This window comes from Rhamphochromis sp. 'chilingali' (assembly GCF_963969265.1).
Source record: "Rhamphochromis sp. 'chilingali' genome assembly, chromosome: 4".
NCBI lineage: Eukaryota > Metazoa > Chordata > Actinopteri > Cichliformes > Cichlidae > Rhamphochromis > Rhamphochromis sp. 'chilingali'.
Genome location: NC_137948.1, coordinates 33,967,895 through 33,980,970, shown reverse-complemented (window position 1 = coordinate 33,980,970; position 13,076 = coordinate 33,967,895). Strand labels below are relative to the sequence as shown.

The window sequence follows — 13,076 nt, the reverse complement described above, 5'->3', positions numbered from 1 at the left end:
TCAACGCCATCAACGTCAACCACGAGTTTGATCTGCTGCACGCACGCTTTCATGAGCTCTCAGAGGCCGTGGATTTGTTCCTCGTGTGCGAATCGAACTTCACCGCCTACGGAGAGAAACGGCCTCTCAGGTATGATTCAAAGTTGTTTTTTGGACAGGTGCATGTGAAGGGATTATAAAAACCGCCCAACCCCCCGCGGTCAAGGTGTATTTGTGTGAGATGTGTAGTCCTCTGTGGCCTTCAGTTTATGACTCTGTAGTGCCCGACAGTACGCATTGTGAAATAAAGTGCAAACTCGGCAAACTTTAAACTGGATTAAGTCACAAGAACAGTGTGTATATGTTATAAAGGCCATGTTATGTCATCTTTATGTCTTTATAATGATAAATGAGCTCACATGAGGACACACTGCTAAACAATAGAAGCTCCATTTGTGCTCATTTTTTTTTTTCTCCCAGCTGCTTGGTTACAAACACACACACACACACATACTTCCCCCTTTTTTTTTCTCCTTTATCCAAGTTGTGACGGCGCCGTTTCAATGAGTCGTTATTGTTTGCAGCTTACCCTCTTTGTTTACAGCCAGCCAACCCTACTCGTGCTCCTCGAGTATCCGCGTGCGGAATAACAATTACAGTTAGCTTCCTGTGGCGACGACATGAAACGCCTCGAGGGCAAATTTTACAGCAGATTATGACAAGAGCAGCATGATTGACTCTGCGTGTAACCTTGAAGGGAGAGATCGGTGTGTTCAATCATCGGATGTGACACTGCATGAAAGCGGCTATGTTCTGCGATCGCCGTCTTTCGCTATGCATATCAACAGGTTAATTGAGTTGTTCTTCTGGACAGTTTGGCGTGAGGAGAACGGCTTTTCTCTGCTGAAAGGTGCCATTTGTCAAACAAGTGCCTTTCTGAACTGTTTCTTTATCTCTTCTGCCACATTTTGACAACCTTTTATAAATGGGCCACAGCTGGAATGTATTTTGTTGACCGTTTAATGCGATATTGGTTTGCAATTTTTTATTTATTTTTTTTCTTCAGAGGGGCAAAAAATTATAATTATAAGCCTTTTAAATTTGTGAAATCCATTACAGGGAACGTCACATTATGGATGCATGATACTGCAGTTCTGTTGGTGTGTTTCCCACCAGAAGGCATCGTGTAATAAATGCAGTGAATCAGTTTCCTTCATTAATTTTGTTTCTTGGCACAGTCACCTAATGCCACTCAGAGATGGGGAAACTCGGCACAACTGTAGACTGTGTCAGCAACATGCTAATACACAAATGATTAGTACCCCTATGAAATTTAAAGTTTTTGTCCAAATCTTCCCAAGACAGCATACTAAGTTTCTGTAGAGATCAAATTATTTCAGAAAAAAGACCAGAGTCATTATTAGAAACTGAAAAACTGTCTTTTTGTTTTTTTTAGCTGTAGCATATTTATTTTTAATGTTCATAGCTTGTAAAATCTAAAACGGAGGACAACCTTACAATTTACAAACCGTGAAAACTCTTTAGCTGTCACTGGAGAAAGCATCACACTAAAAAAAACCATCTGTTTAGAGTAGAGAATAACGGTTTTCAATCACAAAAACAGGAGATGGATATACAAATTTAAAATAGTGTTTCAAGTGTCAAGAACTGGAGTAAGAAGTATCATCAAGAAATTTAAAACTGCTATTCACTTCTCAGTTCAATAATAGTTTTAAAAGGGAAATTTTCACAGGGGGACTAATTGTTGAATAATTATTAATAATTCTAAATGATAAGCATTTGTGTTACCCTTTAACACAATCCTAACGTCACAGACGGACATGTCTTGTAACTTTTGCTGCTCTTGTTAATAACATTACCGACATTGTTAGCCTTATTAATATTAGCCATAGCTAATAATAGCTACCCTTATAATAGCAGATTGGCTAATGTGGCTAACGGGTAACTGCTAATAGTCAAGCTAACTTTGGTGTGCACTTGCTAGCTCAAAATGTAGAAAGTGTAAGTAGGTGTTATTGAAACTGAAAATTCTCAGTGTTCGAAGTTTAGGAAAACTAAAATTGCAAGTGGCAGCCTTACTTTGACAAGAAGAATCTACGCTCTTGCTAACTTATGTCTGCTACATGTCAGTAAAGGAAAGCAATGGCTGCCTGGAACAGTAGGTAAAATTAATCTAAATGCAACTGTGTTACTTAAAATGCTGAGCTTAAAAAAAAAAATCCTGTTAATTTTCGTTTGGATCAAAGAATCCACGTAATTACATTTTTGTAATCCCTCCCTCAGTTTCCTGCGGCTCCTTCTAAACGGTACCTATGACTACATACGTCACAAGATCCTGTACGTGTTCCTCAACCACTTTCCGGATGGGGGTCGGCAGGATGGCTGGATCGCCGATGACTACCTGCGTACCTTCCTGACGCGCAATGGCATGTCCAGGGTGGTCGGTGCGCGATCAGACGATGTTTTCGTCATCAACGATGCCGACGAAATCCCAGCACACGAAGGACTACTTTTCCTCAAGCTGTTCGACGGGTGGACAGAGCCTTTCGCCATCCACATGCGCAAGGTAACAGAAGTATCTCAGCTTTCGTGTGTTTTCTACAAGCAGCCAGTTTGTTACGTGAAATTAAGATCTTTTTTTTTCACCATGTAAGATTAAGGGAAGAATAAATGTGGTAACAGTATCTCATTCTTCTTGCAATTCTCCTGTACTCTTTTCTCTGTGTGTGCAGTCGTTGTATGGCTTTTTCTGGAAGCAGTTCGGATCTCTGGAGGTGGTGTCGGGCTGCACGTTGAGGATGCTGCACGACGTGTACGATGGCGACGGCATCAAACTGCGTCGTCGCGAATATTACACTATGCCGGGTTTCCGCAAATACGAGAATGACACCGGCCACATCCTGGTGCAGTGGTCGGTGGGAAGCCCGTTCCACTTCGCAGGGTGGCACTGCTCCTGGTGCTTCACACCCGAGGGGATCTACTTTAAGCTGGTGTCGGCGCAGAACGGAGACTTCCCGCGGTGGGGCGACTACGAGGACAAACGCGACCTCAACTACATCCGCGATCTCATCCGGACTGGCGGCTGGTTTGACGGCTCGCTGCAGGAGTATCCCCCAGTGGACCCCAAAGAGCACATGTACGCCCCCAAGTACATGCTGGAGAACTACGACAGGTATCGCTACCTCTTGGAAAACCCTTACAGAAAAGAGTCCAGAGCGAATGAAGGCTAGGTGTCAGGTGGCCAAAAAAATTTAAATGAAAAACATATGTGAAAAAAAAAAACAAAACGCTCGTAGGGCCCAAGTGATTTTGGGGGGTGGAACGATACTGATGAACTGCTTCTCTCATTGGAGTGAAACTAAATGTATCTCCACCAGGCAGCACTGATGCTGCTCTTTAAAGTCATTACATTGGGGTCAGAAAAAAGGGAACACTGAATCACATCCATGGATTTTGAGAGGGAGCTTTGAGATGAGAGGATAATAACCACTGAATCTTAGATTTCCTCATTCCTCCCCTTTTCCGGGAGGCCCCGCGCTATCTCTCTATTTGTCACCCGTCCTTCCTTTTGTCACCCACCGATTCGACGCGCCTGTTCTCTGAGAGAAAATGGCAGCAAGAAAAAGCCAGGGGTCTATCGCCGGCAGGCCCCTCCATGGATCTGACAAACTCTGAAGGGAAGGACCGTTTTGGTTTTGTCTGTGTTTACTGAAGTTTACAGATTGACCGATGTTCCCACTTCACTCTCCACCTCCAGATGTCTTCCTGTCATATTTGGTGACCTCCTTCCAGACATAAACTCCTGCTCAGATACTTTCATTGCTCCCGAGTGTCGGTAGGACATTACAGAACCCCCCCCCCCCCCCCCCCCCTCACTGGAGCACCGACAGCCAAATGAAAGGGAATGACTCAGTAGAGATGTTTCAGCTCATACATATGCTCACGTTCATCTACATGCGCCTTAGAGTTGTCTGTGTGTGCTTGAAAAAGGAAGCGCGGGATTGGGGGTGGGCTATATGGGGTTTTTATTTGTATCATATTTTGAGAAAATGGAAAGGAAGAAAGAAACTGATGGGAACAGGAAAGGAGGATGAAACTGGGATGAGAACCTGAGAGAGAAGGCAGGAGAGAGTGTGAGGGGAGTATAATGAGTGAGGAGTGTGTGTGTGTGTGTGTGTGTGTGTGTGTGAGAGAGAGCGAGCAAGAGAGTGCGTTTCCCAGAGCTTACAGGCAGCTCTGAATAAATCATGCCCCGTCTATGGCATCTACGGCAGTTACTGCCATTATTGTTCGTCCAGTCCGATAGCAGCTGGAAGAATATCACCCTTCAGTTTTTCATCTCTCTCTCTCTCCCTCTCTTTCTCTCTCCATCTAGCGCCTCAGATAACTTTGTTTCCTTGGAAACTATGTGGAAAAGAGGAAATGGGGATGGGTGTTGTTAAGACGAGTGGGTGGGTTCATATCAGGCAAGGAGCTGCAGCATTCGGATGAGGTCGACCCCGACGTTGAGTCCCTTCGGTTAGATACTCAGCTTTCTGCTCAGCTGCCAATCACAGATCGTCTTTTTCTTTCACTTATCCTGATTTTTTTTCCTCCCCCTCCTCAAGTCTGTGTTTTCAGCTTTCTCTATTTTGCAAAATCTCCCAAGTCATCCTCCAACACACACACACACACACACACACACACACACACACACACACACACACACACACACACACACTGTGGATCCTATCTATTCTGTGTGTTTTCTGTTATCCTCACAGGAATGCACCATTTCAATAACAGGGGTCTGTTTATCTTCTCTCTGCCTCGTTTCTTTCCCTTTGTTTTGGGGCAGCAGTTGCCATGGCGATGCCTTTTCTGATGCCCTACAGATGATTATCATCATAAACATTTAGGCAGGAGCGCTCATGCCTCTTGCCTTCTTTCTGTCGTAAACAGCTGTCGATGTGGAATGGATGCCTAGATCACCCCCAACACACACAGACACAGACACAGACACCCACCCATCCGCCCAAGTTGTCTGGCAGAAGTTGATGATGATGTAGAGCCTTGGTATGAGTACATGGGTAGCCCAGTGGGACAAGGATTAGTTCTTGTTGAGGGCGTGGAAGTCGTAGCTGGAATATTTACCGTGCTGCGGAGCAGTTAAAGATGTGCGCCGGGCAGACGAGCAGCGATCAAGAAATTATGAGCACATTGATTTTTGTTTTAACTGCAGATTGACCATATCCACCATCTACTCTTCAAACCTGTCTGGGCTTTACTTTAGCTTCTGGCTTCTTTCGAGGTTAAGACCTCTAGAGGTATAAAAACCACTTTTCTTGTAGTAAACACCGCCTGTCGCTGACGCCGCCTGAGATCATATCAAACATTATTTTGTAGCTTTAATTTCATCAGACGCTGACACAGCCATGCATCGAATGCCTCAAATGCTTTTTGTCCCCATTATTTTCACCTCCAAACTCCTCAATCATTAAAACGCTGCTCTTCCCTTACAGTTCCAATGCCATTAATATGTTTTTGGGGACTTATTTCCATAAATTGGTTCCCTTCTCAGAGCTGGGAGACCACTTGGTGGGGAAAATTAGATTAGCCAGCAGGCCGCCGACAGTTGTGTCAGGGCCCGTGTCGCTGCCTCGATGGCAGCGCGGTCTGTGCCAGCATCTGTTAGGGTTTTGGTTTTGATGCTGGGAGCCAAATCCTGATCCAAACCCAGAGGGGCTGCGGCGAGAAAAAGAGCTTTGAGCAGGATTTGATGGGAGAGGAAGCGACGATAATGCGAGATTCAACGCCCTTTGTCTCAAAATGAGATTTATTTATTTTTATTTATTTTTTAAATAGAACGTGGGTAACATACTCATGGTACGACTCTAGGTCAAGTAATGAATGAGGTGTCACATTTTTGTACTAAAGCTCTCATTTTCTTCAGTCTTCTTGCAAAAAGCACTGACTGATGTTTTCATTTGAGACTAGATCTGACTAAAGTTTCTAATGTGACTCACTTTAAACAAACAAAACCTGTCAGCCTCTGATTTCAGGGCCTCAGACTGCACTCATAGGAAGACTCACTGCTGCAATCACTTTGCACATCTTGCATATCTGCGTGTCGGCTGACAGATAAGGATGTGTGGACTGCTGAAAGACGAGTCAGGTTTACCTCGCTTGGCCTGTTGAACTGTTATCACTTAGGTCGCCACGACACGCTCCTGAGATCTACAACAGGCTGAGGTCACCGGCCAAGATGGCCGGCCGGCCAGTGTAATAACAGGTGAGGGAATGCGCATGCAGTTTTCCCCTTAATTCCTCATGCAGAACCAGACGTGAGTAAGAAAGAAAAATGCAGAGCCTCTCATCACTCAATCCTTATCACTAAATGTCACAGCGCTGCAGAGCTGGGCACAGTGTCACACACACACACACTCACCATTACCCAGCACACACCCGTGGGTTTTCTTTTATATCTTTTGTGTTTTCCCTGGTTCATCAAAGTATGCCAGTTTGCATGAGAGGCAGAAATGTCCCTAAATTAATCAGTTTGTGTTTTTTGTAAGTACAAGCCAGAGAAGAACCAAGAAGGGAAACATATTTCAGACTGAGCAGAAACAGGAAAATATAAAAAAGACAAAGAAACGAAGAAGCAGCAGCAGTGGGTTTTTCCCAGTATACAAAGTCGAAGCTTGATGAATGGAGACTGGAATCCAGAAAGAGACATTTTGGAAATAATCCTTCCGCTGCTGTTCCCAGTGACGGACTCATTGGATGAGTGCGGAGGAGGGAGGTAATACGCTTGACGGAACGGCTTCGGTTTTTCCACTTTGATGAGGGAGAGGGAGTCATCATGGCGATGAAATAAAAACCATTCCAAATGAAGGGAGCGCCTCATCCTCCCCGTAAAAAGACAAATCTATAAAGCAGTGACAGTTTAAGTGAAGATGAGGCTGACTGGCTCGTGTGTTGTCCACGCTGCCTCCCGGGACTTGCGGTGATCTTTAAAGAGGCTGGCAGGAGTGCCAAATAGGGGTGTCTTTCTTGCTCAAGGACACTTGATTGTGACCACTCAGCAGGCATTAAAGCACTGAGGCACTTATGTTTTTGGACAGCTCTGGCCTGTTGCTTTCTCTTGGGTTTTTTTAGACACCATCAAACGTAAAGCCTTTAAAGCAGTAACAGCGGCTGTAGTTGAAGTGCAGACTCGTATAAAAGAACGGGCACAGCCATTGTGGCCTCAGCCTTTGACGTAGTGTGCTTTTGAAGCCATCTTTTTAGACATAGTTGTTACTTGGTTAGTTAAATAACTGCACAGCAAGCTTATTTCTCTGGAAATGACATTTAAAAATGTTCCCACAGAAACCTCCAATATAAATACAGTGGAGGTCCAGTTCACTGGCTTGGATTAGATGAGATGAAGCCCAGTCAGCACTCACCTTTCCACTCAAAGCAGCCACACTTAAAAGCCTTAATGATAAATTTATGTGTCACACTTGTTTATTTCGGCTCTAAAGTTTTTAACCCTCAACCCCTCCCTCAGTTTTTCTTTTTTTTCCTTTTCTATAAATGAGAGAACTGGATCCTTGCCATTTGTTTTTTCTTTTCCATTGTTGTTAGCTTGTTTTTGGCCCACAGGCTGCCCTTTTCCTGCCTTGGATGTTGTGCGCTTACGTTATTATTTTTGGAATAGCCGATCTATAACTCCCAATCTCGCCTGACCTTAAGAATGTGAACATTTTCAATATCTGTGACGGGCGTTTTACCAAAGATAAAAAGTTTGAATTTCACTCTGATCAGGTTTTTGTTTTTTGGCAGTCTGACAACAAATAACCTGCAGTAACACCGCAGCACTGTCCAGTCCGCTTTGGGGTTATTAGTAGGAGAGAGCTCGGTGTCATCTCTTTTTTTGCTTTCAGTTATTGATATTAATGACAGGAAATAACCACTGAGAAAAACTCTGTTTTGAACTGGAGAAGTCTGAACATTGGCTGTAAGTGCTGTCAGGGCTGTTTGCTGAGGGTGTGTGTGTGTGTGTGTGTGTGTGTGCTCTGCACTTCCACCGCTTCCTTTCCCGTACACACGACTGCTGTTGGAGGTGTTGAGATAGCCTCCAAGCTTACAGATCCTACATTTCCCATAACGCACCTCTGACTTCTTTTTGCTTCCATGTTAAATATTCATGTCTTTCACATTCAGTGCTGCCAGTTTACACCACAACCTTGTTAAAAGACATCTCCAAGGCCCGGGTTAAGAGAGGTGATGATCCTGTTACCGTGACATCGCCAGAGTAAACGTGTCGGCTCCGCCCTCTTTTCAGTGCATGTATGCTAATCATCCACATATGTTTTGTAGCATTTGGCTTTCGTGTGTATCGTGCACAGATGTGTTTCTGCACCACCCACACCCATCTGCTGTTGTGCTCACAGAGTAGCCGACCGACTGCCCGAACGGGCTAACATGCCATCATGGCTCTGGCCCCCCGCCAGGCCCGTGGCCCCCACCGATTGATGTTTTCCGAGAAACATTAGCAGGAAGTAGGCCAGAAAGAGAGGAGGGGTAAGTGGGGAAAGTAGTGCTCCTTTTAGAGAGGTCTTTTTTTTTTTTTTTTTTTTAAGTCAAACTTTATTCATGTCTCATTAATGCCTCCTACACAAATCTGGGAAGCATGGATGGAATGTATGGAAACACGTGTGCTCTGTAGAGAGAGGAACATGCCTGCCATCGAGCTGCTGTCGTCTCGGCTGTAAACACATAATTATTCTCCCCATGTAATAGACGGAAGCGTTCACATTCCACAAACTGAGCAATCGGATTCACTCTGGCAGCTGCACTTCGATGTGTCGCTAATTGGAAAGAACTCTGTGTTAAACCACAAGCGCTACAGGGAAACCAGTCTCTACCCCAGTGTTTCTGCAGTTAGCTTTGATTTGTCAGTGATGCACCAATTTGTAATCCAAACCAATAAATGGCCGGCTCACTCAAACAAGAAAAAAAGGAGCTTTTTCCACTTCTATGTGACGATGCTGTGTTTTAAATATGGTTTTATTTGCCCACATTTCGTGACGTGAGATTTCTGCCGCCCCCTTAATGCGGGATTAGCTGTGAACGGGATTTCATGTATTGTTTTTGGTGCTTACAGCATTTAAAGATTAGTGTCACTTCAGTTTTGCTTGGAAATACCAAAGAACCGGTCCTTACGACAACTATTGACAGTGAGTCCTGTGGATTAGCTGGAGCAAGCACTGATTTCTGATGGAGAATCAACAGCAATCTCTATTTTTACGATATCCCACACACGCAACGACAACGGAAACTAGTTGCAAGCAAGACTATTTCAGTGAACGAGTCCTTTAAAGCATTCAAACGTTGCATTCACTGTCAAGTAAAAGCTCCCTTTTTTTTGTTTACAGTTCATCGAGTGGACGCACTCGCTGCAGTTAAGCAGAGCAGCCGACTGGTGTAAAAGAAAATAAATTGCTCTGTCACACAATGTCACATCAACAAAGAAGCACATTAACATATTAACCAGCAGTTTAGAAGCTCTGTTGAATGTGAAATAGTGGAATTGGCTGGCAAATTCAACCTCTGTAAACATAACGGGCTTTATCAAAGGAATGTGCCTGGAATTTATAGGACAGGTGAGCGTGTCTGGGTGTGTGTATGTGCGGGTGCGCGAGTGTACATGCTTGTAAGTCAGGAGTCATAACACTTGTGAATGTGTTCCAGGACAGATTGTTGGCAAGTCCAGGCGTCCATATGTTGTGACACTGCAGATCAAAAAGATGAAAGTCAGCGGAGCACCGCGGAGACAGATGGACGCGGTGACACATACTGTACGTGCGAGAAAAGTCGGGCAAGCAGACAGGCCGACACCTGGCTGCAGATCAAACGCCGTCAGAAACTGAGGCGGAGGTTGGCGCGTACGCGTTTGTGTGCCATTGACGACACTCTGTGGCCAAAAGTACGACGACATCCCCTCGTCAGTGCGTTTATGCGTTTATGCTTGCTGCTCGCAGGGAGGTTTTTCTCGCAGCCTGGTTTTGGAAATAAATAAATTAAATACCTGGGACTAGAATACTAAAATTAAAAGCACTATTTATTCCGAGTTTACAACAAAAATAACTCCGGGTTTGGTTTAACTGGAGTCCGTCTTAAAAGAGCCTCTTTGCTTTTCAGCAATGCTGCCACACTGAAAATGGCTGCAGTTCACCTCGAGGGCGCTCATGGGAGCTTTGGTGGAGTAGCAGTGTATGCCGCTAAAACAAGAACAAGGGAAAGAGAGAGCCTTACAATCAGACACATCATTTCCACATTAACACCCCCCCCCCCCCCCCCCCCCCTCATGTGAAGTCAATCAGTGTGTTTGTCCTTAAGTTCTTATATTGTTTTCGGGGGTTTTGTGAACATCTGAGAAATGCAGAGATGACGAGTGTCTCTGTTTTTCTATTTGACTTTGTTTTTGTACTTTTTTTTTTTTTTGTAATTTCATCCTCTTGGCAGCTTGATATTTAATGTCTTTTAAAGGCTGTGTGTGTGTGTGTGTGTGTGTGTGTGTGTGTCTGTCTGTCTGTCTGTCTGTCTGCTCAATAGCACTGTCTTAGTCTACTGCTAGATTCTAGATTAACTTCCCTCTCAACCTCACAGATCTTTTACCTCTTTTGATGCCATAAAGGGGACGTCGCACTGTGGCGGCCATCTTTTTTTGTTGTTGTTTTCTCTGGGATTGTTTATTTTTTGGGCTTTTTTTAAATTTTATGACATCATCCTTTCCTTGTGACAGCACAACATAACCACCTGATTCATGTATGTGTGTTTAAATCTTTTTTTCCTTACTATGTTGATTTATGTTCCCATAGTAGGACCGACACACTCGCACTCATTCACACACACTCACAGTCTACGTACATGCTCACAGAGACGCACACAGTCCAGCCTCTGTTTTTTTGTTGTATTCTTACTGTGCTCTGATTGTGTCCGAGTCCTCTGCTGGTCGAACAGTCAGACTACTGTAGGCGCTCTGTTTGTGCCCTCGCTTTTATGCGATCGCTATGAAGGCTCGCCATTGTGTGACCAAAAAGCATTTTTGTCGTTGCTCAGCCACTCAGAACCGGTTTGGGCCAGAGTCTTGACCCAAGAACAACCCAAATGCCATTTATCTCCTCATGTTTGGTGTTCCTGTGTCTGTCACACAGCAGTGTGGTGCTGATTTGATGCTTTCCTTCCTGCTTTGTGTGTGGTGTTTGCTTTTTTTTTTGCTTTTTTTTTGCTTTTTCCTTCAAACAGACAAAGATGTCAAAAATGATCAAAACATATTTGGAAAAATAGCTTTTTTTTTTATTTTGAATTGCATGCTGAAACACAGAGACTACTTCTGCCTACAAAACTATGAATTGCACCTTAACTGGAGGGATGTGTTTTTCTTTTTTTTTTTTTTTTTTTTTTTTTTTTTCTTTTTTTTTGCATACACACAAATAAATGCATGGGGGGGGGGGAGCGTGAACTGTTTGTGTACTTCTGAGATAAAACACGTAATTGTCAGCGTGTCAGGAAATCTGTATATCGTAAAACAGGGTTGTTTTGTTGTGCTTATCAATGCCAGATTTCACTGTAATTGATTCAGTCACCGGTGTTTGGGGCACGATGGCTTCAATAAGCAGCTTCAGAACATGCTTTTTTCAAACAAAACAATAATCAGTGCTTATGGGTTTTTATAAAAATTGATTTTATTCAAAAAAACAGACTGTATTTAAAAGATGATTCTTTTTGCTGCCAGATGGTTCGCCCCCTGCTGGCCATCAGAAGAAATGTGGCTATCCATCTTCTATATACAGTCAGTGGCCTAAAAACTTAACACAGCATTAATCCAACAAGTTATCAACAAAGTAACATCTGCATCTGCTTTCATTGGCCTGGCCTCACACGGTGACCGTTAAGAGGTTTTCTGCTCATCCCTGTCATAAAGCACATCTACCTGCCGTCCATCTTGTCCTTGTGAAAATTTAAAAATGACGCTAGCATACACAACACACACGTGCACATATCTACAGTGGAGCGTCAGCAGATGATTGGCACTCACCACGGCGTTGCCACCCGGCCTCGTGTCCCCAGGGGCAGAGTCATGTCTGCAGCCAATTAATCAACAGGGCAGTCAGCCACATCCATACCCATCTGATGCTCACCAACCTCCTGCCAGTGTGCCAGATTTAGCTTTCCCCTGTTTACACAGACTGCGTTTGGTTAATAAGAAAGGAATTTAAAACGCTACATGACAGGGATACTGAAAATGTTTTCGAGGGGTGTTTTTTGTTGGAAAGATCCCAGTGAAATGTCTGGGTTTCAGCACTTTGTTTTGTTTTTTGGGTTTTTTTTGTTTTGTTTCTTTTTTTTAATATTATTATTAGTCTTTTGCTAAATGATTGCATTGTTTAAGAACTCAAAACATGTTTGCAGAGACTGTTGTAAGGTTTTTCTTTGTTGTGCAGTGGCATCATATGACTTTACCACCTGGGACGTATGTAACATAATTACAGAATTACTGCCGCCCCTGCCTCTTCCTGTCCCCGAGCACTGATGATGATTGTAAATGTTCACATAGTTTTATTTTTTATATCATTGTTGGGGCTTAAATTTAGTTTCTTCTTTTTATCTTTTTGTTTTAGAACAGTTAATGGGTGTCTGTGGGGAAAGTGTGTGTGCGTGCGTGTAGTTACGTGTCTTACTGTATGCGTGCGAGGGATGATGCAGGGTGTACGTTGTTTCGTGGCTCCCGCTGCACATCGGCCCCTTTGCCCGTGTTCATCATCGTTCCAGTGTGTTCAGGTGTTCCCACGCCTCTGCGTCCATTCATCCAAAAGAAGAGCGAGGGAGAGAACAGGAGATGGAGGATGTGGAAGAGGAAGAGGAGAGTGCAGAGGGGCTTTTCCCCTCAGAAAGGGGGGGAAAAAACAACCAAGAGAACATACTTTTGAGAGAAAAAAAAAGATATTTTTCTCCTCTGCTGGGTCACAATGAAGAGTGTAAATTTTTAAATTAACTGAAAATGATGAATAAAAAAAATCATTTGTTCTCTATATGAATGACTATGT

At 43.8% G+C, this 13,076-nt stretch overlaps 1 protein-coding gene across 5 annotated transcripts in view; it reads left to right on the top strand.

Moving 5' to 3' along the window:
- The window catches only part of mgat3b (beta-1,4-mannosyl-glycoprotein 4-beta-N-acetylglucosaminyltransferase b), a 58,453-nt gene extending 54,599 nt beyond the window's left edge, over positions 1-3,854 (top strand). For all 5 annotated transcript variants that reach the window (XM_080880049.1, XM_080880050.1, XM_080880051.1 and 2 more), the window contains 3 exons: positions 1-130; positions 2,284-2,566; positions 2,733-3,854. The exon at positions 1-130 is cut by the window's left edge and continues 508 nt beyond it. In XM_080880049.1, coding sequence (XP_080736175.1) covers positions 1-130; positions 2,284-2,566; positions 2,733-3,230 — 911 coding nt within the window. In that variant the 3' untranslated portion in view covers positions 3,231-3,854. The remainder of the gene's footprint in view (positions 131-2,283; positions 2,567-2,732) is intronic.
- Positions 3,855-13,076: the final 9,222 nt, after the last annotated feature.